We start from the raw sequence: 15,653 nt of genomic DNA on the forward strand, positions 1-15,653 counted from the left end.
TGTAGTCTGTTGCTACAAGGAATCTTTACCGATTATGCTCTTACCAGCTGACTATAAATTCATTTATTATAACCTGTATTTTCATTTTGCTGTCTCTGGAAGTCATCATGGCCTCAGTTTAATTTTTCTTTCAGGCTTAGAACTGGTGAAAGCTTCACTTACCTGTGCATTATTTTCTGATTCTGTTCCTGAATGCTCTTTGTTAAGCTGTTTATCAACGTATTTGCATCAGTGCTTCTAGATGTACTTTTTGGTTTATTGTAGAGGTACCAAGGCTCTTTGTGCATGCGGATTTTTTGATGGTTGTTGTCCATTAAGCTTACTCCCAGAAGTTAAGTCCTTTGTAAACTGTGACCGTCTATATTCTCACTGGTAATATAACTTAAAGTATTCTTGATGCTCTGCTTTTGTCTATTAGCCTGTCAGAGGAGATGAATGTATATTGGCAGAGTAGCACCAACACATAGAACAGTGTAATGGCTGCTTTTTGGTCTTGGTACTCAGTGTGAATTTTGTCAACATTGTAGCTGATTAGGAGGATTATTAGGGGCTGGGTAACATTTTTAAAGGCAAACAGAAAAAAAAAAAAAAGATGGGACGAAGGATTCAGGAGTTGTATAAAATACCCTCCTCCATCTTGTTATCTTGACATAGACTTTTTTTGGAGGAAATCCACAGGTTTCATCAAAGCAGCATGTGGAAATTGTGAAGTTGTACATTACTTTGAAATTTTGCTGGTCACTGGAAGGTGTTACACCCAGCTTGTGGCAGGGGCGTGTGTATTTGTACATTTTCATGTACATGTTTTTAATACAGGGAAGAAGATACATGTTATAAAACTACGTTTCTTCTCTGGCTGGCTGTGCGACTGAATTTAGCTAGTTATCGAATGTTGGTAGTGAAAGATAGCCGCTGAAGCTTCTGTTACTCTGAACAAAGTGAAACACCTACGAAACATGCTTTGCCTTTCCTTCGCCCTACAGTCCTTGAGAACAGGGAAAGAAAAAAAAATCATTCCTCAGCAGAAGAGATCTTAAGTGCTGAAGTGTCAGTGGAGTATTTTCTAATACTTAATAAGGAAGACGAGGAATTCCTTGTGATCACTGTCAAAACCATGATACTGCTTCTATGGATAGGAAAGATGTCTAGATGCTTTTCCTGAAACTTGCTTTATGGGGCTTGAGATACTTGCCTGACGCTGAAGTACGTAATAATTCCTCAGCAGAAGAGATCTTAAGTGCTGAAGTGTCAGTGGAGTATTTTCTAATACTTAATAAGGAAGACGAGGAATTCCTTGTGATCACTGTCAAAACCATGATACTGCTTCTATGGATAGGAAAGATGTCTAGATGCTTTTCCTGAAACTTGCTTTATGGGGCTTGAGATACTTGCCTGACGCTGAAGTACGTAATACAGGTAGCAGATGACTAACTGTTGACTTTTGTGTGTTGACTGTCATTGGTATTTCAGCTGGTACAACTTTTCTGTGCTTTTTGTGGAACGTTTGTTCCCTTCTGTGGAAAACTGTTGATTAACTGCTGTGTTGAGAGGCATCAAAATGGAGTTTATTGCCAGGTTCACGGAGTTGCAGTTCCTCAGTGGATGCAGTGAGGAGCATAGGAGCTCTGCAGTGTGTTTCTCCTGCCTGGGGGACTGGGACTGGGAGAATTGAGAACTTAAGAGGTTCTCCCAGTAGTGCCATTACCAAGAAACTGCTATGCCTAACTCATACTTGACAATATTAAGGATCTTATCATTTTGACAGTACAGGGTCTTTTTCAAAGTTTAGCACCGTTATTTATCCTTCATTTTTGCCGTGCCAGACTCATATTTCTTATATTACAATCGTTGTCCCATCAACACAGAGAGAGGAACAGAGTGTTTCAAATTCTCCAACTCTTACAACATGAGACTGACTGTACAACTCCATACAACTTGCTGTATAACTCTTGCCACCGTTCACAGCTTGAATGTACTGGGGTTTGGGATGTTTTGTTTGTTTGATTGGGGTTTTTTTTGAGGGGCGTGTTTTTGGTTTTTGTCTTTACACAGTTTAGTTTTAGCCAGCTTTCCCCCCCCTGGAGTAAGAAACCCAACCATAGTGCTGCATGCTCTTGAGAGGGTGATCATCAGAGTTAATACATAAGGGTCTGATGCAGGAGCTAATTGCAGAAGTAAATAAATACATTTTCCTCTGTGTTTGTTATACCATAATTGAAAACAAAAAGCCAAACATAGTTTCAACTAATGAATTGTTTTGCTTTGTTTTATGTTTTAGAAATATGGCAAATTAACATCTTGTACTGGCTGCAGAGCTCAGTGCAGGTTTTTTGACATGACTCAGTGCATAGGACCTAATGGATATATGGAGCCATACTGCTCAACTGCATGTATGAACACACACAAATCAAAATATGCAAAATCACAAAGTAAGTGAAAAGGATGATGGATTTTCATCACTGATAAGAGTAGACTTTTTTTTTGGGAAGTCTGAACACTGGGAGTGGGTTTTTTTGTTTAAGACTTAATCTACGCAGATGTGATTTTGTAGCTTTTTTAACTTATTAACCAAAAAAAAAAAAAAACCCACAACATTTTATATTCAGTACTGGTACTGATAAATGGACCCCTGAGGGGTCATTTTCCCCACTGGCCTTTCTGCTGATGTCAGAGACAGTTGTGAACTGTCTTAAGGCTTCCTGGGAAAAAATGCTGAGACATAATGTGCTCTGATGTGTCACAGAATGATTCATGCATATGAATTAATATTCTCTTGTCTGAGATGCAACCCCACCCCATTTTATCTCCTCAGGCAGCAGTTGGAGAAGGATAGGTATAGTTATAATGTATATGGTTATTCTCCAGGTAAAATTTTTGATCTGGGTGAAAGGAACTGATAAATAAATGTGTGTTCTTCAATATGCAAAGCAGGCATAGATCTCAGTTCAGTGAACTCAAGGATGAAAATACTCCTGTGAATTTTATAGAAGAAGGTTCAATTTCATATTTAATACTGATCTTTAATGGAAGTATTCAGCAAAACCTCTGCAATTTTTTCTGGTTTATGTGACTTTCAGAAGCTGACTGGAAAACAGACAAATCTTAGCTTTTTACATTGAAATGGTGGGAAGAGCTGACCTGTAATCCAGTATTTTTTTGCACTACTAGTTTGTGTTTATTTTGTTTGTAAACTGCATTTTTCTTTTAGGTATGGGAAATATTTGCCACTTTTGTAAACGAAACTCTTTACCTCAGTATCAAGCCACAATGCCTGATGGAAAACTGTACAACTTTTGCAGTTCCAGTTGTGTAGCTAAATTTCAGGTTAGCTGTTGTGTTAAATCTTTTCCTCCCTAAATATTTGTGTATCTGTGTTTGTGTTAAGTATTTGCATATTAAACTAACTTGCTTGTATATACAGTTTTATGTGCTATAACTAACATAGCAGGTGCTTGTGGCTCATAACAGTTTCTTTGATGAAAGTACTGTCTCATAATGATAACACTAGCTGCTGTCTGAAACTTATAAAATTGGATAATAACAACCCATTTCTCCTTAATACCACAAGAAAATGCAAAACAATATCACTGCTCGTCTTAGTTGTATCACCACAGCCTCTTTATGGAGATGAGCCTTACTGTTTTGCATTGACAAGTTTCATCTCTTTGATAGTAAATACAGTAATAAAATTCTCACATTCAATATTGTACAAACGAAGGTGTGACATGGGGAATAGCGACTGTCTCTGAAATGACAGGTTAGAGCCTAAACCATTAGAATGTTTGTGGAGAAAACCAGCTGCTTAAATTATGTCCTGAAACTGGAGTGTTGCAAGCCTGACCATAGGCACACTGGAAGAGGCTGCTATGCTTGTTGAAAATGTCATATTAAAAATAGGACTGAAGGTTAAAGCCTATGTAAAATGTGTTGTAGTGGTTAATCTTCGGGTGATCAAAGAAGATTTTTAAAGAAAATACTTCAATTTTTTAATGTAAAACCAGTTTTCCCAGATGTGCACTGTATAATTGATAATTGCCTCCTCATGTGTTATTGCATAGTTACACGTATACAGGGTTTTCCCATTTGTCATTAAGCTTTGCTGTTTTCTGTCAACTGGAAAGCAAATCAATCTCTTACTTGCTTTCTTAGCATACCCTGGATAGGACTTCCATCGTGTAGCCCTGCTCTGTGCTTCTTTCCTAACCAATTTAGTAGATGTCTGGCAGTGGAACTGATTAACAGAATAGATGCAGATTGTTAGTATGTAATGACAAATCTGTAATACTTCTTGAAAACTCATTCAGCATCTATTTTATTTTACGTGGTCTTAAAATTGATTGCAGCCCCAGGAGCTCTCAGAACAGAATCTTTCTACCTGAGTGAGAAAAATAGAGCTAGTGAATGACAAATACAGCCTGGGCCTTCTTGGATTTGCAGATAAGTCAACATTAACTGACATCATTGAATATAACTGATGCATCAGTTGATGCTGGTTGTGGGTTTCTGATCTTACTGAGATGCTAATGCTTCTGCTGCAGTTTCAGTGCTACATGTAGATCTGTCTCTTTAATGTTGTAGCAAAGTTTAATTAGAGCAGCCATACAGGCTGTGAGTAATGACCAGTAATGGGTGGGTGGACGTTTGCTTACAGTTACTTTGCTCAAACATCTCTTTCAGATTCTAACTTTTATCACTGCCCAGGAGAATAAAATGTATTCACCATTAGATAAAGAGTTGGTTGTATGAGAACAGCTTCTTTGTTCTGTTCATTTAGTGTTTAGATGGAAAGGACAGTAAACCACAATGTGAGCATTGGACTGTAAGTGTTCCCTTCAGGCTTTTTTATATGCCAGTGACACATAAGCGATTGAACCCAAATTGAGAAAATAGTTTAATCCATTTCGTTTAATCGGTTTGCAATGATCTTTTGAAAAAATGGCTGATTTACTATTCCCTATTTTCCACTGTTTACTAATGCAGATCACTCTTGTTTTAATTTTCTGGCATTCTATTAATCCCTGTTTCTTACTGTGCCTGTTCTTCCTATACATTTTTATTTGTCAGAGGTTACCCTTCTCAGAACAGAATAACTGATCTTTCAGCTCTGTCTCCTTTCTGAAAAAAAAAAAAAGTTTTTTTGATTTACAAATGGGATGGAATATTTGAATTCCCAATTTGTTCACAGTACTTTAGGGTTGATGGTAATTTTAGTTCTTGAATAACCATTTGTTTCAAGCTAAATGTTTTTTTAATGTATTTAAATATTTGAAAGATTCAACTGAGCTGCTTGTTGGGCAGCTTATGTCCATATCTATATTCTCCTTTGTGCAGACAGCTTGCAAGGGGATTCATCCTTGTGAGAAAGAGGGTGAAAGAGGGAGAATAGCCTGCTTGATGAGATTTTTTTTTGGTAGTTAGTGGTAGAATACTGCGTCTTTCTTGTCTTCTTTCATGCTCTGTCTTGGAGGATGTTATTGTGGAGTTAAGGACAGAACTGACCCAAAGTTACGTTAAGTCAGTGTTGCTATTGGTACCTTTACTGGATCAGTTGAAGATCTTGATCTGAACTTGTCTCCTAAGGAAAAATAAACTGCTAATGTATTTACTGTGAACGTGGAGGCTGTAGGACAACGTTTTCAGTAGTTTACTCACTCTGGTTAATTACTATTGTTGTGTTCTCTTTCACCTTCATCACGGTGTCTGTAAGTGTTCTTCGTTACATACCTTACATCTTTCTTGCACGCACGTATATTAAAAAAGGAGTACGTTGCAATGGGAGGCATGGAATCATAGAATCATAGAATGGTTAGGGTTGGAAGGGGACCTTAAAGACCGTCTAGTTCCAAGCCCCCTGCCATGGGCAGGGACACCTTCCACTAGACCAGGTTGCTCAAAGCCACATGAGCCACATGGAGGAAGCTTGGCATGCCTGTCACAGAAATACTTTACCAAATTTGATCATAATAAAAATAATTGAGGCTTCCACGCTGAGACTGGAAGATCTGTGCGTGCATGAGTATAAGGGGAGTGTTTGGTTCCTTCCTGTTTAATTTAGTGCCCTTGATTTTGCTTGTGGAACAGTCCTAGGGGATACCATACGTAAAAGGACCCTCGTATGTATTTGCTTCTCTTTTACACATTAAAAACAACTTAATTCTTTCAAAGGTTTTTTTCTCAACTAGGAAAAACCTGATCACAGTCTGGCTGTCTACTAGCCCTCCCACACCTATATACAGAAACGTTTCCACGAATTGATTTTGCGTTGCTATGAGCAAGATTAACCCCTCTATCGCTTATGCTGGCAGGGGCAGGCCAAAGCTCTGCTACGACACTGGTCTTCTCAGAAGAGTCCTAGCCTGTGTCTGCCTACTGTTCATTAGTAATTTGGCAGCTTAGAGCAATTTGAGGTGGCTGCATTGAACACTCAAGAGGGCTTTACAATGTTTTTTTTGCTTTGCTTGGCACTTGCCATGCTCTTGTTGTTCAAAGCGGGGTCATGAAAAGTGAGATTAAACATCAGTATTTTGTGACTGAATTTAAGGTATTCAAAAGAATGTGTCTGTGTGTGTGTGTGTATATATATGATTTCAACGATATCTTTGATGAACATCAACATTGATAAAACCTTGCTCTTCAGGGTGACCCATGAAAGATTTTAATGAATTTATGGTCTTTTTACTGCATTATTCTGTGTGTGTGTTAATGCTCACAAATAATTCCTAAAGATATTCTCAGTTCTAAGGATCTTGTTAGTTAGAGGCAAAGCAAGATGATGAGGATACTGCGTGCGTGCCATCTTGACTCATTCGAGCACTGTACAGTAGCAGTCCTTAAATGTAAGCAGGATAATAGAAACTTTAAGGAGGCATACAAAGTCATGTTGTGATTGACTCTTGGTTTTACAATCATCTCATGCTTGGTTTAGAGCTTTCAGTAATATGAATTCAGTTCTTTACTGATTTCTGGGGGAAATTACTTAATTGACTGTAGAGGTTTGTGATAAAAATAATTGGCTTTGTTTTAGAAGCAGTAATGCTTGATTATTTAGAAAAGTTTTTTTAATCTACAGTTAGATGTAAATATTCTTTAAAACAAGTTTTAATTTTAAACAGTCTCAAACTCTGTTTTCTTACATCTCTAGCTTTTGTCACTGTTCAATTACCAGCCACCTAGAGTATGTAGGGCCTGAATTTCTACCACAGCACACAGGTGGGAAAAGAAGTAAAAGAAGCTAATGATGCCATGCAACAGAAATCACCAAAAAACCATGGTTTACTTGTAGCCCTCACAATAGGATGTTTTGATGCCATATTTAAAGGTAATTACAGACATCAAAAAATAGAGTTGCTTTTCATTTGATGAGCACTTCATATATTTCATGGCCATTCCTCCCTCTGCCCTCAGTGTTTCTGTACAGGTTGTCGCACCTGCTAGTTCTTTAACATGGCCTTCATTCCTGAACTGGAGGTGGTGGGTGTATTTGCTTCTTGATTTCTTCTTGTTTTCAGCCAGGACTTGTGGGACTTCATTGTGTTTACGTAACTGTATGGCAGCACGTGTTGAGTGTGGTGTTTGCTTTGTGAGGAAACCTGCCAGTGCAGAAACACACAGATTGGACCTTGACCTTAAAACACCTTTGTGGCTTGCACTTTAGTGCAGCTCTTCAGCTGTCTATTTAGAGCAGCCAGAGTCTAACAAACCTCTATCAACCACAGGGACATTGGCTGGATACAGTGAGAGATACAATACTGTATGTGGGCATCAGGGTTTGTTATTGAAGTTGTTACGGGACAATGAACCATTGGGATAAAGGTGGCATCTTCTCTGCAGTATATGGCATTTTATTGTCAGGTGACTGGGCAATGTGCATGATTACTTAATGTTACCAATACTAGCTAGCACTCAGCAGTACCGGTCTGCTTATGTGAGGGCTTATATCTGTAACCAGTCTCATCACAACGATTTTTATGGCTTTTTTTAGTGTAGATGAATCCTTAGTAACATGACAGTCTGAAACAAAGTATCCTGTAACAGAAATGTTTTACACTTTCAATCTTGGGAAGTGGAGAGGTAGTAACGAATCTGTCTGAAGAGAATTTGTCATCTTTAAATGTATTTATCTTGTTGCGAACAGTGTGGGAAGGTTTGTTGAGAAGATGGGCATTTGTCCTCTGCATCCTTCAAGTGACTGTGATCACTACTGAGTCAAATTTTGTCTTGAACATCACATGTGTTATACAGCAATAGTTGTTGCTTGATCTAGGGAACATGCAGGAGACTATGTTTTGTAGGCATGGAAGACCTAGTGGAAGACCACAGGTGCTATAAAATCGAGTTTTCTATCTACCGATTGCCTCACAAATGCATTAAGTGAATTATTCAGAGAGAGGATTAAATGGTCATACCTACACAAGCAATCTGTAGTATTTTTCTCAATCTGAAAACCCTTAATTATTAGGCTGCGTGAATGGTTGTATCTTCCTGCTGCAGGGACTGAGGCCAGCTGGGTCTATTAGTTAGTTTTCTCTTCATCTGAATAGATGCAGGGTTTCTCACTGCAGGCCTTTTACTTTAGTATTTGTATTTGCAAGTGGGTATGCCTCAGTAAGCTGTTGATAATCTGCCTTGGTGATGTTTGGATTTGAAAATATGTGTTTGTAGGTCTTTGAACTTCTATGACCAGAATAAGGCAAGCTGTGAAATGTATGTACCTGAGAAAACATGTTTTGTGATTAACAGGTGTTCAGTTTGGGAAAGATTTTTTTTTTTTTTTTCATTTATACATTACCCTTAAATAACAGGCATTAGAAAGGTAAGGTAAAAGAAATGCAACCTAAACGGTTGAAGTAAGGGTAAAGATTCACAATCAGAAAACATAAGATGACAAGGGAAAAGGAATTAAGGGAAAAGACTGAGTTGCTGTGCTTTTGCCAGAAATGCTCCTGCTTTTTATTTATAATCTCCAAAGCTCTCCAACACAGTAGGCTTAATTGAAAAGCACATTTTAAAAGTAACTTTCTTTTTTAGTGATGTGTATGTGTATTTGTGTTTTTCAGGCTCTCAGTGTACAGTCTTCAACAAATGGTCAGTTTGTCTCTCCCAGTGATATTCAGTTGAAATGTAATTATTGCAAAAATGCTTTTTGTTCAAAGCCAGAAATACTGGAATGGGAGGTAAGGGTGTTTTGTGTTATTTTTGAATTATGAAGTGTTGAAAAGTTTAAACCTCTAACTCCAATAAAATTTTTCTAGAAAGCTATTTCATAAGGTATTGAAGCTTAAAAAAATAAGTTAATAAAAATCTACCTGGTTCTGTAGAATATCATTTAACTTTAGTATGGATAAAAGCAGAAGTCTTTGTTCATAAATAACAAATAAAAAAGCATCTGTGGTATTTAAAGAAAAATACAATTTCTCACATCAGCTGTAAGTTGGACATCTGCTTTTGTCTTCAGTTATTGTATTACTGTGGATATGATAGACCATTGTTACACTTCTCTGTGAACTCAGAGAACTATCTTAAGAGGACATGCTAAGATTGGTGTATCTTCTGTTTAGCATTTTCATATGAAATGATGAGCATTTGCAGCACTCACTGTCAGCTTGAGTGAAAGTTGTTAATTTTTGGCATTAGAAGTCAAACCCTAATTGTATGTTGGCACTTCAGTTTACTTTGCATGATTGTTAAAATGGCAGACTATTAAAAGTTGCACTCTCCAGATCCTAAGGTTTTATCCATTAACCCTATTCTTGATGCTTTGCAACTTTGCATTTAGAACAAAGTGTATCAGTTCTGCAGCAGAGCATGTTCTGATGATTATAAGAAACTGCACTGCATAGTTACATACTGTGAATACTGTCAAGAGGAGAAAACACTGCATGAGACGGTGAATTTCTCTGGCATCAAAAGACCATTTTGTAGTGAAGGTATGTATGTATATGGATTTTTTCTAAGGTACCGGTCATTGTGGTTTTACTGCTGTTGACTTACTATATTAATATTGAATTTTAAATTTTAATGTAACAACTCATTCTGTTGTATTTGAGGCTGAAACAGAAATTTCTTCATTATTATTAATTAAGTGCATGTGTCTGTTATTAATGCATGTACCTGTTCATTTATCTGAGCTGATTTTAAGGTCTTTTGTTGTGTTTTCACCACTTACTCCAGGTTAAGGAAGAGTGGGCAACATTCTTCTCTGTGTGTGTGTGTGTATAAATACATACATGTACGCACAAAAAAATACACATAAATTCTATTTTTGAAATTTATGCAGCAGAGCCTGTACTAACACTAACTGCATTGAGGAATTCCAAGCTTTCTCTTTGATTAGTATTTTCAAAATTCAATTCAACAGTGGAAATTCTTTCTACATTGACTTAGAATGGTTATTCAGGTAGTAACTTGAATGATGTACATTGATAATTGTCATTATAATTTTCCTGACTAGTGATTTGGGCTGTCAAGAAGAAAACAAACTAAAAAAGAGGTATATGGGCATAGGATTCTTTTAAGTGGCATTAAAATATAGAATGTTTTAATAGAAACAATAAAATGCAGTATTAATAAGAACCTAGCCTTTCCACTTCTGGGATACTGGTATTTAATCCTGATCGTAAAAGCTTAACTACAAGTTTGGGTGACCTGTCTCTGGAGGTTATAGTGAATATTTTTTTTCTTTAATTACATTAACAACACTTTCGCTACCATGTGATAAACCTTGCTGAAGATCTTTGCTTTGAAACAGATAAAACAGTGGGTGTGTCAGTTGACTTGTCACAGGACCCTGTTAACCTGGAGAGGGTTGAAGCGTGGGGTTGGAGACAGCCTTCCCTCCACGCTGTTCCCTTATAGCTCTGGACTCTGTAGTCTTCTATTTCTGATGAATGGAGTGTGGTGGGTTAGGTTTCTTTGCCATCTTTAATTTCTTCTTATGTTCTGGACTGCAAAGTGATAAGGAGAGGGGAAAAAAGGAGAAAGCAAGGCCTGGTTTTACAGTGTAGCATTGCAGTGCTCGGTAACATCTAGCTACAAATTGTCTTTGTGAATAAATGATTCCACAGAATGTGTTTAAAGACAAGAGCAAACCGGCTTTGGCCTGGGGATTACAGTGAATGCTGGTATTACTGTGAATACTTAACTACTCCCTCATTATAAAGCCTGGTGGCTGTCACAGCAGAATCAGTAAGATTCATAATGCAAGTTGTGCCATATTACTGCTTCTGTAGATACATTGCTCTATGAGGAGGCTTGAAATAAGGGAGGACTTGTATTTCCTATTGTAAAATTCGGGAAGGAAAGAAATAGCCTCTCTCCTGGAATCCATTACCAGGTGTCTTAGTCTGGGTCTTGAGTTTGCATGTGTTGGACTGCCAGCTTGAGAGCAATGACGATCTTCATGAGGTTGAATACGCCAAATGTTACCATTAAAACAAAGTTTATTGGTTTACTGTGATGATCTAAACTACTGAGTAATAGAGAGAAGGTAGTCAGAAGCACCACTAAGCATAAAGTAACTTGAATAAATATGGCACACATCTGCCAGCTGTAGTTTAGGTCTACTTTGGATGCATATGAAAAAAGCTATCTGTGTTACCTGATGAAAATAAACTGCTGACCTGGAGAGAAGCTCTGTAGAATCAACCCAGGCCCTGTATTTTAAAGGAAGACCTATGATTATCATTGATTTCTGCAGAAATAATGGAATCCAAGAGTTAACAGTGTTTAGATCTGATGTGGGGAGGAGAGGGCCAGGTCTTTAGATGGAGTCACCAAGTAGAATTTTCTCTTTCCACTCTTCCAGGCACCCAAACACCACCAGTTTTGCTTTGATGCTATAGCCTTTTTCCAGAAATACATCCAACCGTTTGTAAAGTAGAAAAACTAGGAAATGAACCAAATAAACCGGTTGGATATGGAGGCCATGCTGGTTTTGATAATGCAAAGTGTTCAAGAAACTTCAGCAACATGGATTGTTTTGTTGAGCATGCTATTATTCGTCAGCAGAAGAAGCTGTATTACAGTTTGAGAAGAAACGACCTCATTTGTGCTTATTTGTTCATCTTCAAGCAAACTGGTGGAAAAACATACATAAGATCAACCACAAATACCCCTTGACTGCTCCTGCCTGCCTAGCCTGGGTGCTGAAGGTGTCCTCACTCCTCTGCTCACATTCTTCATGCCTGAGGGTTTTTTTTTACACATGCACACACAAACCTTGGCACTCACATCAAAGTCTCTGGGTTCAGTATTTCTGTGCAGTTTCATTCCAACTCTGTTTCTTTATATGTTTCTCTTGATATCTTTAAAAATATGTGCAGTGACCAGCTGAAACCTCCATTGCAATAAGGGGTAATTAGAACTGACCTATTGTTTGTGCTAAAGGTGGTTATTAATTTTTTTGTAGAGTACAGTATGCTTTTTCTGTTTCTGTCCAAATCTTGGATGCTACGTGGAGGATGAATAACCTGAATGGACTAGCTGAAAGAGTTTAATCGGTTCCCCTGGTGCTGAGGCTTTGAAACTGTCCTGGTGTTTTGCCACTAAAACGCCTCATCCCAAAATACCAGTATCTAAATTAAATAAGGTGTATATTGTATATGCTAAGCAGGAAGATCAAAGTTGCCTGTGGATTTTTATGTATGTGCAGTTCCATGAGTGACAACTGAAGATATGCTATGCAAGTTTTTAATCCTGAGGAAATCTTCATGTTATTGAGGTTTGGGGTTTTTTTAATATATATCCCATCTGAAGGTCTAGAAGAACAAACCAGTCTTTGGCGAGCCAGCAGTGGAACTATTTTATGATGAGTATCACCATAACGTTTTTTACTTGTAGACTTATTTTGCATTTAATTCATCTTTTCAGTAGAACTAAGTGTTATGATTTAAATAAGACAGGACTTGTAATAATTTTATAAATTGAATTTTAATAACACTGGTTCATATCCATAGTCTACTTCATGGAAGGGTCTTTGGAAGCTTCTTGGAAGCTGTGAAGTAACTCAGTTATCTGATGCTTGGGAGTTCCTTTCAAATAGATAATACAGATAAAGGACAGCCATGACACTTAGCAGCTGTACTATCATCTTGATAGTGTGCTAGTAAGTTTTTGGGAATTATGGATTCTGCAAATTAAACTCAGTATAAACAATTCTGATGTTTCACCTGAACAGAAATAACACCTTTTGAAATACTGTAGAGCTGGCAAGTGGAAAAAGAACTTTGGGAAGTTAAGTGATTTCAGACCTGAGTATGTTTAGGAAAGATGTTTATTCAGTTAAAGCACTGGAGATTTTAGAGTGCCATTCTTCCAACCACTGCTTCATAGTGGATTGTTCAGTAAAGTATACTATTAAATGTTGATTAATTTTTAGAATTATATGAAAACATTACAGATATTGGGAACAGCGTAAACACGAATGTGTTAAACTTCATATAGGTGTTTACATATGAGTGTTTCACAACCAATTAAGATATTTCCTGAAATTTATAGCAATTCCTGTTGTTACTAGAAACATGAAGAAACTGGTTTCAAAACAGATGTTTGCTATGAAGTGTTGCTAAGGCTTGGTTATAGTTGCTGGGCTTCTCCGGTTGGTGGAGAACTGCACTGAGGCTGGCATGCCGGCCCTGCCAAGCTGAGCTCCTGTGTTCCCCTGGGTGAAGGGGGTTGCCATCAAGCCTGCCTGAACCTCCTCATTCCTGATGTTTGGTTTCATTATTGTTAAACGTGGGAACTACAGTAACTGTTTAAACACAGGGGGTTTTTATAGTTTACATTGTTGACTATCTGGTTTTAGAGCCACTGATACAACTTTTAAAAATAGAGTGCACAGAATTTGGGCTAGTGTACAGAAGTTTTTGAAGACTGTATTAAAGCACCCATTTTTATGAAAAATGGTCTGTCATAATTACAGTGGCTTAGCTGCGTGCTGCTTTGCAATATGACCACCTAAAGCTATCGAGGATTTGTAAGTAGTATAGAATGTGGTTACAGGAAAAAAAATTATGTTCGGTATATTTAAAATTTCATATCACACTTAACTGTTTTGCATAATAAATATTCTGTTTCAAGCTCTTGGTTTTGTGCTTTGCAGAGCTGTTATCTCCCTCTGCAGCCATCACAGTGGCCAACATGTTAAAATAACTTGTGCTTGCTGTGGTGCCCTTTCGACTTTAGGCTACCCTGTTAGACAGTTTCGTTTTGCTTTTGACCAATTCTTTTGGCAGATAAATAAACCTGACTTAGCAGCTTCCTTGTGTCTTTCTTTTCAGGGTTTATTTGGTGATGAGTTAGAATATCCTGGCAAAAGGGGACAAATGAAAAGCAGAACATGTCAAATACTGTAAAATGTATGATCTATAAAGATGCCTTTTCACAATTGCATGTGAGTCATGTTGTTACTGAGGAAAGGTATTCCTTTCCTACTAATTAGGTTAGCAGAAAAGTGAAAGTCAACTTCAGAGGGATTTTGAGATGCTTGAGTTACTCTTGGAGAATACTTTCTGCTTTGACTGTTATGGACAAAAGTTACAATGGGATGTCCTTGTCATCAGTTTGAGCCATGTCAGTTTTTGTTGGCGTACTCTGATTGGCACAGTGCAGTTGTTTGGGCCATGCTGTCTTAGTAGTCTGGTATTAAAACTTTGAGCTCCAGATGACTGGTCCAAACAAACTTTATTACTGGAAAAGCTCAAAGATACTTGTCTGCAGATAAAAGTGAGTTAAGATAAAAAAGACAGTGCATCGCAATCGGAAGAAACAGGCTTCCTTGCTGCAGAAGCACCAAGGGAAGGCTCTTGGCTATACTGAAGGAAAGCACAGATCCGTACCTTCCTACAAACGCATGTGAAAGAGCTGGAGAGTTGGTTCTTGTGAGAGTCGACAAGTGTGAGTCCAGTTGTGTGGATGTGGTTTCCAATTAGTGCTTGTTGGATGTGTATCTTCTGGAATGACTTGAACATTTTCAGCTTGTTAGCCTGGTTTTTGATACTTGTGGCAGTGTTCTTGTAGTTGACAAAGTCGATAGAACTATGCTGAGGAAGAGATGATGTTTATTTTCCCTCTCTCTGTAGAGGGAGAACATTCATACTGTTAAAGTAATGTCGTTTTAATTTTGAGTACAGGTTGTGCTGAATCTTGAGATTTTGTGCTCATGGAGAGCTAATTTCTAACACGGTAAAGAATATCAAGTGAAGCCTTGTGCGTTGTTTGACTACAGTGGTCCTTGTTAAATTGACGTTCTTCGGTGTTAATTCTGCTGTTGTGCCTTTAAATAGGTTCTAGACAGTTCTTTAAGTGAAGACAGCATTGGCTGTTGCAGATAAGGAGTGATGACAGTTTAAGGCACTTAGATTAGGAGCATAAGAAGAAGGAAGTTTATAAAGATGCTTCTTATTAACCTAAAAGACTAATTAACTTGAAAGATTTAAGAACAAGCAGAAGTGGAGTAACTGGGTGGGAGTAGGAGGAAGGAGGAAGGAAGGGGCAAGGAAGGAACTAGTTTCTAGTATCTAGAAAATACCAGGATAAAGTGAGGATGTATAAAAGTTGAGTTGAATTATAAAATAATAAAAGCAGAAGACAAGGAAGTGGGATACACAGTCTCTCTGTTACTCGGAGAGGATGGCGTCTATCTTAATGGTAATTAA

The 15,653-nt window shown here is 37.7% G+C and overlaps 1 protein-coding gene across 1 annotated transcript in view; it reads left to right on the forward strand.

Moving 5' to 3' along the window:
- Window positions 1–15,653, forward strand: part of ZMYM2 (zinc finger, MYM-type 2) — a 61,730-nt gene that overhangs the window by 16,792 nt on the left and 29,285 nt on the right. Inside the window, exons 5-8 of the mRNA XM_010158579.1 lie at window positions 2,279–2,429; window positions 3,209–3,324; window positions 9,057–9,173; window positions 9,776–9,926. Of these exons, the coding sequence (XP_010156881.1) occupies window positions 2,279–2,429; window positions 3,209–3,324; window positions 9,057–9,173; window positions 9,776–9,926 (535 nt within the window). The remainder of the gene's footprint in view (window positions 1–2,278; window positions 2,430–3,208; window positions 3,325–9,056; window positions 9,174–9,775; window positions 9,927–15,653) is intronic.

Source organism: Eurypyga helias, unplaced genomic scaffold, assembly GCF_000690775.1.
Source record: "Eurypyga helias isolate BGI_N326 unplaced genomic scaffold, ASM69077v1 scaffold20850, whole genome shotgun sequence".
Taxonomy (NCBI): Eukaryota; Metazoa; Chordata; class Aves; order Eurypygiformes; family Eurypygidae; genus Eurypyga; species Eurypyga helias.